Source organism: Typha angustifolia, chromosome 1 (assembly GCF_048772165.1).
Source record: "Typha angustifolia cultivar Huaian chromosome 1, ASM4877216v1, whole genome shotgun sequence".
Classification (NCBI taxonomy): Eukaryota; Viridiplantae; Streptophyta; class Magnoliopsida; order Poales; family Typhaceae; genus Typha; species Typha angustifolia.
The window spans coordinates 2,084,799-2,099,093 of record NC_133239.1 but is presented as its reverse complement, the minus strand read 5'-3'; the positions used below and the strand labels follow the sequence as shown (position 1 = coordinate 2,099,093).

The window sequence follows — 14,295 nt, the reverse complement described above, 5'->3', positions numbered from 1 at the left end:
CTTTTATTATATTATAAAGAAACCCTATTTGTGTTGCTTTAAGATATCTTTTTAATATTATATTAGCAAAACATAAGTCGGATTAAATTTTTTTGTTTTAAGAAAAAGGCCAGGTAGCAATAGAGCGTTAGAAATAAGATGGAAATTACTGCAATGCATGAAGAACACTTAAATATGAATATATTGATTTTTAACTATCTCTATACAATTAATATTGAGCCAGAGAAAAAACCTCATAGAAGAAATATTATTTACATGAGACATAGACAACACCACCATAAGTCTCCTAGGGATTAGGGCATTTAGATGCAAGAGCATGCTTGAATCTGTCCATCAGTAAGCGACGCCACCAGAAAATCCATCACCATCATGAAGCAAGCTCTCTGTTAACCAGTAACCATCCCAAGAACCACCAATTCTCTGATAATAGTAGTGTCAATCGATTAGAAACAATAAATACCAACTATCTTGAATAAAGCAGGGCACAATGTTAACCTGGACCATTGTGAATTGGAAGATCTCTTCTTCCTCCGGCCGCGATCCTTGAATCCAAACTCTTTGTTTGAATCGGTTCTATTTGCAAGTTCAAATATCAGAATATATCTAGTTTTGATCTTGTCGGCTACAGTAATGAGAGAGCTTAACATATTTGAGGTTAAACGGCTGCAGAAGTAAATCTGCGCATAGACATACCTCTTCAACCCACAAGCTGCTTAGTATCTTCCTTTCCTTATGTGAAAGCAGAACCCTATAAGTTGAATGGTGAAATATCCGTCTGAAACGCTCAAACTGCAATCATAAATTTGATAAGTTGAATGGTGAAATATCCATCCGAAACGCTCAAACTGCAATCATAAATTTGATGAAACAGTGGATGACAAGTAAAACAAAGTTCGCTATATTTAGTAGTTTGAAACTAACTTGAAGAAATGGAAAGCTCACCGACCTGCCCCAGATCAAAGTGCGGTCCAAAATACGTGGACCTCTCAAAAGGATCAAACCCTGCAAACTGATTGGAATAATCTTATCAGATTGATGACTTCTGGGTCTACAAAAATGAAGCCAGGAAAAATGCTGTAATCACACAAGTGAAAAATTACCCTGTACATGACCTCTATCCCATAGTCTTGACGAGGCTGATCATTGTACTTCAAGGCATCAAGCTGGCACTGCACAGCCTCTTCTGCGGTAAACTGAAATAGAAAAATATATATGATTTCAGTAGATATGTAGTCTTGTAATAGATGCAGAGCAATTCATACTAAAGTTTGGAACATTACTTCGAGTCTGGGCCCGAAAGGCTTTTTCTTGCGGGACTTGAGCCTGCAGAACCAGGGTAAAAGCAGGAAATAATTAATGAACAACTATAGATCTAAAGAAAGATGATTAAAAAACTATCCAAACCCGATGTAACATGATTTTAGCAATATCTTGGCTTAAGCAAGCAAAAAGACAGCTGATGCGTTGTGTCTGAATACTCAACTCATAGAATTAAATAAGCAACACTATGCTGGAATGTTTGGTTTACTGACCTCTTAACTAGAAATATGTGATTGGATAGACAATATTCATGTTCGGTATGTAACCAAATGGAGATATATTGCCAAAGCCGAAAGTACAACATGAGATGCTTGATGGACATCTATAAATAAGTTCACATGCAGTGTAGCTGACTAAGTAATTCTGCTTTCTTTTTACACATTTTGACAATTATTTTGCCAAGCAAACATTTAGTTCACTCAATGAGCGTTAATAAAATGAAATCTACCATCGGGGAATAATACAGAACATTTAACACACAATTCTATAAATTAGCACTTGATCATTTTATTAATTTATATTGCAAGGCTTAATGAAACCAGATCATGAACTTAAGGCCCAGCTGCAATCTTTCTCGTCGCCACTTACGCTTGATTACCAACAGCAAGGAGTCAAAATGGTTTCATTTTGGTCATGCGTAAGCCAAATTTCTCAATACTAGTACATAAAATCTACAATAACAAAACCTAAAAGAGATGGAAGTAGGAAATTAACGTTGTGCTACGACGATTACAAAAGAATCTTAGACAGGGAAAAATACCAAGCCGAGGAGAATGAATCGGGAACGGGGATGTCCGAGGAGGCTCTGAAACGAGCCGTCGCGAAGGAACGTTTGGATCGATTGCTGCGGATTGGCTCCGCCAGGAGAGATATCGGCTGAGGGGACGACGACGCCATTTCCACGACTCCCTTCTCTTTCTCTTAATCCTTCTGTTTAAAATCATCGAACTAGATTGCAATTTTTCTTCTCCCTCTAACTGGGGAAGACGCACGTGACCCTCGGAACATGATCACGTGTAACGCCAGGTGGACGTATACGATCCATTTCATTAGGAGAGCGAAGGTTTAATACTTTTTAAAGCCTTGGCCACATAAATTCGTCCGCTCCAAAACACTGAAACGTGGCCTCGAATTTTTGATCTTTTACTTCTTCTTTTTTTGTTTGTTGGGTGAAAAAGGCAAAGTATTAACTCAGAAGTAAGAATACAATATAAGATGTCTTTTTTATTCTTTAGACAATGGATGTTACTTTTAACCTTACTGCCAATAATGCTGGCATCCCAAAAAGAGAGAATAGGAGCTCATGGGCTTCCATTAAGACAGCAGACCGGGGAGATGGCAACAGGGTCAACCAGTTAATTCGGAAAGTGGTTCGAACGATCTAACAAGTTTAATATCTTACAAAAGGGGAACTACTACTAGGCTACTAAGGCAAACAAATACATTCTGAGATGAGAAAAGGTAAATTATATTTCAGCCAAATACATAGCAAATAAATTGGTTCATTCACTCTTGTTTGTTGATCGAAAAGAAGAGCAAACAAAGTAAGGTTTGCCTCTCGCCAAGGATTGCTTACATCTCATCATCCTTGAGTCCTACATCCGCAGGAACCTTCCGCATTTCGAGCCCTTTTGTCGTTACAACTGTTTGATCTTCTTTGACCACTAACCTATTTAGTGGAGAGGCCATTAGCAAAAGCCAACTGACAAACCAAGGCAATATGATCGCTTCCCCATTTCTGTGAAGCAAGAAAGAGGCTGGTCAGTCTATGCAGATTGCAAGAGGAAACAAAATTAAAAGGATAAAAGGAATGAGGAAATTCATAGCAGCTCATGGGTTATTATCTTTGAAATTTTTTGCTGATAGGCTGTCCATGAAATTAACTGTCAAAGATCAGTACCTTGGTAGGAAAACCACTTGTCTGTTGCAAAACATGTTTGGGAAGTGTATCCAGTACTTTAACAGTTTGCAGACCTTCAGAATACCTGTAATTCATCAGGAACAATCATCAGTCACTAGTAGACCAGAATAGAAGGAATCCTTTAAACAATACAGGGGGAGAGAGAACTGAGCTCCGTATTGCTATCATGATACACTATACCTCGGAATTATCCTACTGGTTCTACAGAATATGGATGAACTTACAAGATCTGTCTGTATGTACTGTCTATAATTGTGCACACAGAAAGTATTAAATCTAAGGCATAATCACAGTGATATGCTTCAGAGAAAAAAAAATTGCAAGTTTTATTTTTGTTTAATGCTAATCCCTATAGAACTTTTCATGAACCTTAATTTCATTATCAGAACCTTGAACAGTGTAAATTAATAAAAACATGGGAAAGAACAGGAAGCAGGTATGCATGTTGAGAAATGAGCAGTATACACGGCAAGTTAGCAAAAGGTTACTCACCATATGTAGTCAACAGTGCCCATGAATTGCCTGTTGTAACTAGTGACTTGAGGTTCTCTAGTGGAATCTTTTGTCCCCGCATAATCCTGCTGAGAAGAAACATAACAGATCCCAAATTATCTCAATCTTTTCAACAAAAGAAAACCATCATGCTAAAAAGATCCTCTATATCATTCACTAGGGTAGCAGTGAGACCCTGTCCAACTAATAACTTTTTGCAATTTATTACTATCTGTTTCTCTATGATCACATGCCCATGGCTATCTTTTCATTGCAAATGAATTTTGGGTGTTTGTGGAGTTCTGTGGAGATGGAAACTTTACTTAAGAATAAAGCACTAATGAATTGCCAGATAAGGAAAACTATGCTCCTTTCTCTCTTAGTCCATCAGTTATACCTTTATCCTAAACCCAAGCCACTGTGGGTAATAAATAGGAAGGTGCTGCAATTTACTGATGATGGAATTCATAGATTGTGAGGTTGATGACCAATCATGGGACAAATTTAAAGTATTTGCAATATAAGTAGGAATGTTGCTACAATAAATGCCTCCTTTGAAAAATGAGACAGAATTATGTACCTCTGCATCTGTATATGCACTTCTTAACTTCATATTGTGTTCAATAGCAGTGCATTCTTCATCTCCAGATGCAGCCTTAATTTCCATTGGTGTCCACAAGTACGGATTGTAAGTAAACTTCTCTAGATTAGCACCGCAAGGATCTTCTTCAGTGTCAATGAATAATGATGAACATTTCTGCAAATTCTTACGGGACGATGAGTTATTTTGTCCTAATGATGTTGGGAACATTTCATTTTGACATTCCTGTGGATCCTCACTTCCAAGAAGCTCTTTATAAAAATTTGGATCAGAATTCTCATGTGAGCTGGATATATCATGAAGTATACAATCGCCCTCAGGATTACCATCAGGAATTTTTCCTTGAAAAGTAAGGCCAAAGGAAGAAGCAGAATCTCCTGAATATTTACTAGTTTCTTCAAACTCCAGTTGATTAGGAGCATAATCATTGGAAATGGCCTTAGGAATAATAGTTTCACAGTTTGTTGATACAAAATTACCATAATATCCATAAGAATTTGCATCTTTGATTTCACCAAGAGACAAATCAGGAAATTTCCCCAAAAATTCACAGCAATTAGATACTTCTGACATACCATTATCGCAAGTCCTTTGACCTGATACAAGTGGATCAGCCCTTTCCTTTTCAGCAGTCAAATCCATTGAGCTCTCCATGCCATGTAGAGCAAATAATTTGACATCAACAAAATTTTCCTGGATGACGTCGCATGATGTCTCTGCTGAGATAACATTCTTGTCCTGTATAGATTCAGAAGCTAGATGATTCTTTGCAGCCTCTCCACATAAAGAATTCTCATTGCCACTTTCAGAAGACAAAGTCCAACTAAGTTTAGTTGAAATTTCAGGATCAGATATGTCTTTCTCCACAAGTGATGAATCAATGCATTCAGAGAATTCGTGGTTCTCCAGAGATAAATCTTTATGCATACTATCTACTACTTCAGTGGAATTTGACTTAAGAACCTGACTGTTTAAGATATCAGAAAATGGAATGTCTGTCACCATGTCTTCTCCTCTAATTTCATTTTGGGCTCTACCAGAGCATTCTTTACTGCAGTAAGCAATCTCTGGTGCCAAGTCCTGACTCCCATTTGCATCTGTATATAAAGAGATACTATCCAACTCAACACAAGCTTGACATTATCCATTTATGAACTACATTTGTCTCAATTATCCACAATGAACCAACCAGCAAACGTACCTGCTTTACCTATTTGACTAGTGTCACTATTAGGATTTGACTCCAAATTTGCATTTGCCATGTCATCTTGAGGTATAAAATTATCACAATTATTCCTTCCTACCTTAGAAATAATTTCTTTGTTATCTGAATAAGAAACAGATGGATGAGAACTGCAACAGAAAGAAAAACATTTCAGAAGAGAAGCTCATGTAGGTAGAAAAGAACATTATCATCAGGTACCAATGCTTACTTGGAGAAAATTAAAGGCAAATCTTACTTGGAAAAATTAGAGGCAGCATAAGGCCTTTGTGCGCTGCTATTGGCAGAATATTGTCCTGATATCTGAGTGCGAGCAAGTCCAGACATATCTAACTGCATAGTTGTCAGAAAGAAATAAACAAGTTTAAACCATGAAGTTTGCCAATTCATTATCTAATAACTGAATAATAAAAAAAAATTGTACCTTCTGCTCAGATATAAAATTGTACAGTGGGCTCTGAATATAAAAGAAAAAACTTGTCACAAATCAAGATAATTGTGTGTAAACATAAAGATGCAGACAACATACATAAACATGTGTGTGTGTGTGAGAGAGAGAGAGATATTGTACTATGTAAAGCAGGCAAGAAACAAGAAAGCTTACCTTTGGTGTACAATTGAAATCCCCACAAATGATAACTGGAGCATCATTCCAAAGCTTAGAAACAGTATAAGCTTGGTCAAGGAGTGTCCTTACCTGTCAAAAGCTGTAGTTAGGAAAATTACTTGTAGCTAGTGTACTCTCAAGTATAATCCTCAAGCTACAGAAAGTGCGGAAAGGCCTTGTTAACTCTTAAGGATATCACAAATAGAAAAGACAGTAATTTTGAAAGTTCTATCTCTGGTAATGAATGGATGCATAAAGGGATTGAAAGAGATCCATGTTATAGGGTATCCAAATACCTGACCAATTTTAATTTCTCCTCTCTTTGGGTTGTAGAGAACATGAATGTTACACACCACAACTTGGTTAGCATGTCTTGATTGGTTGGAACTGCAAGAGAACTTATATTATAGGATACAAATTATGGACCTTTGGGTATTAAGTATTGACATGAGAAATTAATGAAGCATAGATGTCATAAAGGAAAGATTTAAGCTTGGGCTTCGAAAGTAAAACAGAAAAAAAAAAGATGCCATTCAGGCTAGCATATACTGAAAATAGGTAATATCAGAATTTATGTTAAATGCCCTGATAATGGTTGCTTTGAACAAAGGTAGGAGACTAATATTTTTTTTTTCCAAAAGAACATACGTACCTTGAAGGCAAAGATGCAGAATCATTTCCAGCAGGGCCTTGAATCCTTGACTGGCCAAGAAAAAGAATGCCGCTATATTTAAATGGCACGACACAATGTTACCCACTGAAAGATAAACAGAATGCATGCATGAACACCTTCATATAAATTAATCTGGCAAAGGATCGAGTGTACCTCCAAAACGCAAATCTGCGCTACATTGTCTCGAAGTCCAAGTTTATTGAACTCAATCTGCTCCTCATGCCGTAGCTGGAATCTGATGCAAAAAAGGAAACTGATAACTAAAATATCCTAATTCTAAATTAGCAATGAAATCCTAATGAAACTACATCTAAGATAACCAGTACATATTCATGTTATCTACCTAGAAAATCAAGTAAAGATATGTTAAAAGGGTTTATTCTGTAATATCATCTAAATTTCTGTATTAGCAACATAAATAGAACAGAAAAGGTACAAAAACTTAATGATACAAATCATAGAAATGCAATCAAAAGATAGATAATTAAACCTTAATATATATAGACAGAATAGTTAAGCGGTCTACCTATTGTTCCGCCAAAAGATTGCACACCCATCAATAGCATTTCCAGTGCGCATCTGCACGATCAATTTAATAATTTTATATTAAAAAAGCAAAATCAACTATATGTTTTATTAGATTCTCATAGTTGAAAGTTCCATTCAGAAATATGTGCGTGCACGTGGTTATCTAAGTGGTGATGGCCATAAAATCCTATTGTAAATTAGATTTATTATCATTTTGTCCAAAATAGTTAGAAACATCAAATTCAACAAAGCTAACTAGCCATTTAAGTGCAAGTAGAACTAGGGTTTGAACTAATGCTTTAATCTAATTTAACTTATGATAGTTGATTATCTAAAAAATCAGTCTAAGTCTTATTGTAAGTAAGATTTATTAATTATTTTGTCCAAGATAATTAGAAACATCAAGTTCAACAAAGCTAACTAGCCATTTAAGAGCAAGTAGAACTAGTGTCAGAACAAATGCTTTAATCTTATTTGATCTATGATAGTTGATTATCTAATAATCTCAGTCTGAAGCAGCTAATTCCGAGTTGTTTTTATGCAGTTAAACTGATTGATACAGACAATAGAAGGATCATTTTCAGAATCAGATAACTGCAGTCAGCCAATGGGAAAAATCCGCACAACTATAATGGTCTTGAACAATTTTAGCATTCTCATTCACATAGAATCTCCCTAGCCTACTTTATGTAGAAAACTAGTTAAGTTCATACATATTAATTTATACACATCAAAATATATCAATTAAAACAAATTGAAAAGGCAAAGGAGTCCAAAAATTACCTTCCATATACCACTATATCCTCTGATTGCCAGTTCTTCTTTTAGCTCATGAAATCTGTCAACCTCCTAAAAGTGGTATTAGCAAATAACTAATAAGATGAAGGCCACTGCAGCTATTGAAATGCAACAGAACAATAAAAAAAACAGCTAAATGCTTGAGAACCATCCTCATTTAGGTGCAAATACAATAAAATGGAAGTGAGAAGATCTTCACGAAAGTGGTCATTATATTTGTAAAAGAATTTACCTGAAGACAAATTACATCAGGGGACCACAATCCAAACTCAAAGAGTAACCTTTTCTTCCTCCATTCCCAATCCAAAATGTAATTAGGTATGTGAAAGTAAAGTTTGGATTGATGCTCTCGAGCCAGGTAATCAGCAAGAATGTTGTATGAGAGCACAAGAAAACGCTCTGAAGGAGTCCAAAATATCGAAAAGTAAAATAACTATGCAGTGAAAAGATAAGTACAAAAAAGGATAAAGTGACAAACAACAGAAGTAACTGAATCTCTTTCTCTCCAAAAAAAAAAAAAAAAAAAAAAAAAAACAGAGAGAGAGAATTAAAACTGAAAAGTACTCTTTTGCTTTTAACTTATAGGTAAAATAGTGAAATGGAGTTGAAATTTGATGGGTAGACTCGTAAAATTTCATATTTAAATTATGAGTGTATTGGTAGACAACCATAGGAAATAACAAAAACTAAGAAAGCTACACAACACAGTCTTACACCTTTTTTTACAATAAGTATCAACTACCATGTTTTGAATCATGCATACAACTGACCTTATTCTCAGCTACATATGCACAAACTGCTACTTAACACAGTTAATTTACCTTATCTCAAGAACTTGTTTTGTCAAGTACAATCAACATTATAAAATAAATCAACATTCTAACGGTTCAAGTGCAACCAAGCACACACGTTTTGCAAGCTCTCTCATTTAGAAATAACGTTCAATCGTATAGCCTGAAACAGTAAACTCTCCATGTATTTAAAACCCCAGCGAAACAAAAGATAACAGCTCTCACCAGATTGCGGTGGCGGCTGTGAAGAAGCAAAGCACCAGTCCCGGCGATAATCTGCTAGCCTGGGCTGTGGTGGCTGAGGGTTTTCCACCTTAGGCAGAGGAAAGGGTCCATAGGAAATCTTAGGAGCGCCATATGCAGTCGCTGGAGGACCATACGACGGCGGCGGAGGCCCAAATCCTGGAGCAGGAGGATAGCAATAAGGCGGAGGGTGCCCGTTTCCGGCCGGCGGAGGACCATACCACTGTGGCGGCGGTTGATAGTAAGGGATTCGCGGGCGGTACGACTGCCTCGGAGCGCCTCGAGGAACCCAACCGCCGCCGCCTCTCTGGCCGTGACGCATCTCGTAGTTCGCGTCCCTCACGCTCTTGATGTGCGAGTCGCCGCCTTCCGGCGCCGACGGCCGCCCCCGGTCGCAGAAGCCTCGTCGCCATGGATTCCGGCCTCGAGCCTGCTCGAAAGAGAAGAAATGGCGTCAGGGTTACGGTTAGGGTTTCGAGGGGTTCGAAGGAGTGGAGGATCAACGCACGTTGAACCGGGAAGAAGAAGAAGACGACATGGAGGAGTTGGTCGCGGAGGCGGCGACGGAGTGAAGCGAAGGAGAAGTGAATCGCATGGCGATGTTCACAAATTGGAAGGCGAGGAGACGGGGAGACGCATCCCCAATCCCGCTGCTCGGGAGAAACACCGCCACGGGGAGAGAGAGAGAGAGAGAGAGAGAGAGAGAGGACAGTACAATATACTACATCTCCTTTTTCAATTTTTTTTATATGAAAATAAATAGGCTAAGAAAGAGATAACGCGATTGTGACCTTATTAAGATCAATATTTGATTTATATGATCATTATGTTCATGATGTTAGAGCTTTATGCCTTTAGAAATCTAGAAACAAAGAAACATATAGAGAATTAACAAGCACAGTGATTAACTTTTTTTTATATATATTTTCTCTTTATATAAAGCTGAACTTTGTTGTGCGAAATTAAGGCTTTCCGAGTTCTACAATAGGAATATCTGGCAAATTCTGGAGTCCAAATGTGGGCCACCCATCATGTACACCCAAAGAAGTTTTGAAGTAAAAGGGAAAAATTCCATCTTCCTTGACAAAGATTTATACAACTGGTATAAGAGAACATATAAATGCTCCTCTGTCTTGCTATGATCATATATCCAGACAAGTAGCTATAGAAGATTCAGCATTTTCAGACGCTGCTCATGTTCTGGGTCCAATTTTGGTAGGGTATAACATCCACGGAGGTCTTCTGCTACATATTCCTGCAGATCATTGAAATCGACTGAAACTAAATCAATATGATGTTAAAGGTGAAACAAAGATTGAAGAAATTTAAGTCTCTACTAAAGAATATTCTTGCCTTTGTAAGCTCCCTCTTGGTCAGGATGTGGTAGTGTCTCTGCCAGATCCTCTGAATGGCCATGGTGGCGGCAAGGAAACCATAGGCGATTCCGAGGATAGCAAAAACAATGACAAAGATGACAACCAGAGCAAAGCAAGCCTCCATTGAAGCAGGGAAGCAGTCCAAGATGCCCCACCCATAGCAGCAGTTACGGCATCCAGTTATGCAGGGATCATTGTTATTGAATGATGAGCAATGCAGCATCAGCCCGACAAAGCCAAGCAACACAAAGAATACCAAGACACCTGCAACATGTGCAACAAGCCCATCTTAGCTCCTAGAGGTAAAACTAACCAGTATAAAACTATATTCTCATCCGCCATATCATCAGCCTCGGAAGTTCTTTATGTTTGAGGTAACTAAGAAACTAATGATCACATGACAAGTCAGACCGGAAGAAAGATAACACAAAGCAGAAAATTGCTGAATTAAGCTGCATGTTCCAGGTAGTAGTCAATGTAAGTTCCTGTTCGTCACTACAAATTAAACCATTCCACCAAGATTCAATATTATATTATTTCAAATGGGAGTTCACCATCTTGTTCAAGTTGTGGCTAACTTGACTGTAATTAGGTAGTCATTAGAAGTTAATATATAAGGAAAATTGTGACTCAAAAAATCGCAATAATAGCACATTTCTTTTGTAGTTAAATAGCACCTAGACAGTGTGATCCAGCACTATGCATTGAAGGAGTCCATCAAGGCCTTAAATTTTCAATTCATAATAAGATGGGACAACTAAAATGCACAAGAAGATCATGACTCATGTACCTATGCAGTAATAGAACGGTATAGGATGCTTCGAAAGTACGCGGTCCCAACCATCAGTGAAACTGTTTCTGAAGCTCCCATTTTTGTCTAAAAAGTATGCAAATCCACCGATGGTAGCAATAGTCTGGACCAGAAAGAAAGAAGAAAAAAAGAAATAACAGAGAAATTAAACCTCTAGAAGAGACCATATAGACTGCATACCAGCACCGAAGAAAATAGTTTAACTATTCCACCAACATGATGTGATCACCAAAGTGACTTCATTAAACGTAGCAGACAAATCCAAAATTTTAAAGTTCTAAATCTTTGTCCTCTAGAGCTTTCTAGAATTAATGGTAATAGAGGTAAAAACAGGCAATCTTATCTGAAAATTGCAAATATCATCTGAAGTAGCCATCATTTAGTCAAAGAATAACTTGTACATGCAAGAATTCTAACAGATGGAATAAGCTCTCTACACTGTTCATAAAATATTTATAACTAATATGCTATTTGCATGGTTAAGTACGTGAAGACATTAAGGTGTCACATTGTGCAACATTGTTTTAGCAATCTAATGAATTATCAAGAGGACATGAAGTTCACTATGAAATAGTAAAGATCATTTCAAAATTTTAAACCCTTCAATACTGACTAAAATTTTGTAGACTAAGATACCAAGCATTGACTCCAACTAAAAGTACTTAGCTACAACAAGAACAATATGAAGACTGAAAAAACACAGTTGATGTTGAAAAAAATAAAAATAACAAAGCTGCACTACATGCAAAAAAATTGTGGTAATGACGAGTATTGCTGTACCAACAATAAACAGAACAAAAACTAGCACCTATCCTCCCACTATTCCAACAAATGCAAATTAAATATGGGTTGCCAGAATTTTTCTCTTGAAAGTCAAAATGGTGTATTATACGTGAAAAGCAATTTTGAGACATTCCTCATCTTTTGACCAAGTTCAGTAGATATTTCTATATCTTCATACTTTAACAATTAAACAGGCATGCATTGGGAAGAAAAAAACAAAAACTCAATTCTTACGGTTTGTATAGCAAGGAATACAAGGAGAACATCTCTTGCGACAAAAATGCGGAACTTCATTTTACGCCATGAGTAGTCTTCCAAAAATTCTACTCGGAGATGGAACTGTGCCTTGCATGTCGTGCAGTGCGAGAAGGCATATCCTTCCTGTAAAAATATATCATGGCAAAAGAAGATCAAATCATCGGTCAACTGATGCGAAATCTCTAAGCAATAAGTAAATATCAGTGACACACATTACCTTCACTGATCGCCAATGGTCAAGGCAAGAACGGTGAACAAACTGCTGAGTGCCTTTGCACATGCAAGGAGATATTAATTCATCACCTACAACAGAAAAATAAGAGCATTAGTCTTCAGCAAAGAGGAAATACCTTCAGGTACTGCACGATCATTTGTATGCCCTTGGCATAAACCTGGCACCACGGGTGAAAATTTATGGGGCAAGTCTGGCATACATAGTCATGATAGACTTCCTAAATGCCTCAATTACTAGCTTCAGATTTCACAAGCAATAACAGCGAGCTTAATATATTAGGAAGAGTTGCAAAATGATCTTACTGCTCACTCTAGCAGATTTATACGTTCTTGATTTCTCCAAACGCGTCTGTTATAAGCTACAACCCCATTCTCTTGGAAGTTCAGACGGGGAAAATGCCTAGTTACGATAACCATGTCCATAGATACTATGCATCAATTGAACAGTGCTACAATTTAAGACATTATCCCCCCACAAGCTAAAAAATGGAGCTCCAATTTTTGCGAATCGACCTAACAAAATTGACTAAAATCCATAAAAGTTACCTTGTTCAGAATCACACTCGAGGCAGATACGGCAGCACGCAGCCGAAGCAGCCTCGATCTCCTCGTCCTTTATATCACTCGAGCTCACCGTAGTTGATTCATCCTTTTTCTGGAGAAGGGGGTCCGAATCGTGCTGGTTCGTCTCTTCATCCCGAACCATCTGCTGCTTTCCTAGCATCAGAATCGATCCAGAAACCTAGAGGCCACCACAACCCTCAATTCCAAATCCAATCTCGAGGTGCTTGCTGAATCCGTAAAAGAACCCAAACCAATCAAAACACCAACTGGATCGAATGCCAGAATAAGGTAAGAGAACTAGCAACAAACCTTTATCTCTGAAAGCAGGCAGTCTCGAAATCGCGATAAATAACAATTCGTGGGAGAAGCTTCGAGGAGTTTTGGAGAAAACGAGGCTGGAGAAGAAGCCGGGAGTTTTCTCGCGATAGTCTTGCCGTTTTGGCTTCGGAACGAATGAGACGCGTACGTGCGGCTTTAATAGTAGATACGTTACACTGAAAGGTCCGTCGATCGGACGGTAGGGAAGTCGACAATGCGTGGATATAGGATATGATCATGGGGATATAGCCGTCAGATTGTTTCTTTAATGCAGTGGAATTGGGCCCCACGGGTAGGCCCATGGATAAGATAAGATCGCGTGAGCGTCACGTTAGGCCCACAGAGAGCCGCCCGTGAGTAGGTGGGGGTCCTTGGTATTTTTTTTGTGTGTGTGTGAAATAGGTCAGTTTACAGGAGTAGGTAAGTTGGAATTATTTTTATAGGAATAGGTGAGTTATGTTGGCAAACAATTAAATCTATAGACATACATAAAATAATGTGGCGGAAAGCGTTGCGCTTCTAATTAGTTGTAAATTTGAACCTATTTTGTAATGGCCGTTGCCCTTTGGCCACAGTAATTAGAAATTAAATAAACAACGATCCTTAAATATGCCATACATGCGTCACATTTGATAGCCGACTCTGGGATTTCCGGATTAGAATTTGAATGTGACATTACTTGACTTTGAATTTTTGAAGTTCTTATTAAGTTGTTTTCTTTGGTTAAAAGAAAGGGGGAAAAAAAAAGATAGGAA

General features: G+C 37.7%; 3 protein-coding genes across 5 annotated transcripts; all 3 read right to left on the bottom strand.

Annotated features, from left to right (window-relative positions):
* Window positions 1–156: 156 nt before the first annotated feature.
* Window positions 157–2,277, bottom strand: LOC140764532 (uncharacterized). Its single transcript, XM_073103137.1, has 7 exons — window positions 2,081–2,277; window positions 1,281–1,323; window positions 1,101–1,193; window positions 947–1,009; window positions 694–789; window positions 496–573; window positions 157–420 (listed from the first exon to the last, which is right to left on the bottom strand). The coding sequence occupies exons 1-7, from the start codon at window positions 2,215–2,217 to the stop codon at window positions 334–336; spliced, it is 597 nt and encodes a 198-aa protein (XP_072959238.1). The 5' UTR covers window positions 2,218–2,277; the 3' UTR covers window positions 157–333.
* A 379-nt stretch (window positions 2,278–2,656) lies between these two features.
* Window positions 2,657–9,915, bottom strand: LOC140769113 (carbon catabolite repressor protein 4 homolog 6). Of its 3 annotated transcripts, none has more exons than XM_073109717.1 (16): window positions 9,705–9,915; window positions 9,179–9,626; window positions 8,395–8,561; window positions 8,148–8,213; window positions 7,363–7,415; window positions 6,990–7,071; window positions 6,816–6,865; window positions 6,460–6,550; window positions 6,161–6,253; window positions 5,981–6,013; window positions 5,795–5,889; window positions 5,536–5,687; window positions 4,314–5,431; window positions 3,734–3,822; window positions 3,221–3,305; window positions 2,657–3,058 (listed from the first exon to the last, which is right to left on the bottom strand). In XM_073109717.1, exons 1-16 carry the CDS (start codon window positions 9,789–9,791, stop codon window positions 2,990–2,992), a joined length of 2,778 nt encoding a protein of 925 aa, XP_072965818.1. In that variant the 5' UTR covers window positions 9,792–9,915; the 3' UTR covers window positions 2,657–2,989. The 3 variants fall into 3 exon arrangements, with proteins under 3 accessions (XP_072965818.1, XP_072965978.1, XP_072965898.1); XM_073109877.1 differs by having other exon boundaries at window positions 5,545–5,687; XM_073109797.1 differs by having other exon boundaries at window positions 3,734–3,819; window positions 9,705–9,914.
* Window positions 9,916–10,097: 182 nt separating this feature from the next.
* Window positions 10,098–13,676, bottom strand: LOC140769291 (uncharacterized). Its single transcript, XM_073109986.1, has 7 exons — window positions 13,532–13,676; window positions 13,205–13,400; window positions 12,642–12,727; window positions 12,401–12,547; window positions 11,363–11,486; window positions 10,550–10,836; window positions 10,098–10,451 (listed from the first exon to the last, which is right to left on the bottom strand). Exons 2-7 carry the CDS (start codon window positions 13,380–13,382, stop codon window positions 10,359–10,361), a joined length of 915 nt encoding a protein of 304 aa, XP_072966087.1. The 5' UTR covers window positions 13,383–13,400; window positions 13,532–13,676; the 3' UTR covers window positions 10,098–10,358.
* Between the last annotated feature and the right edge of the window lie 619 nt (window positions 13,677–14,295).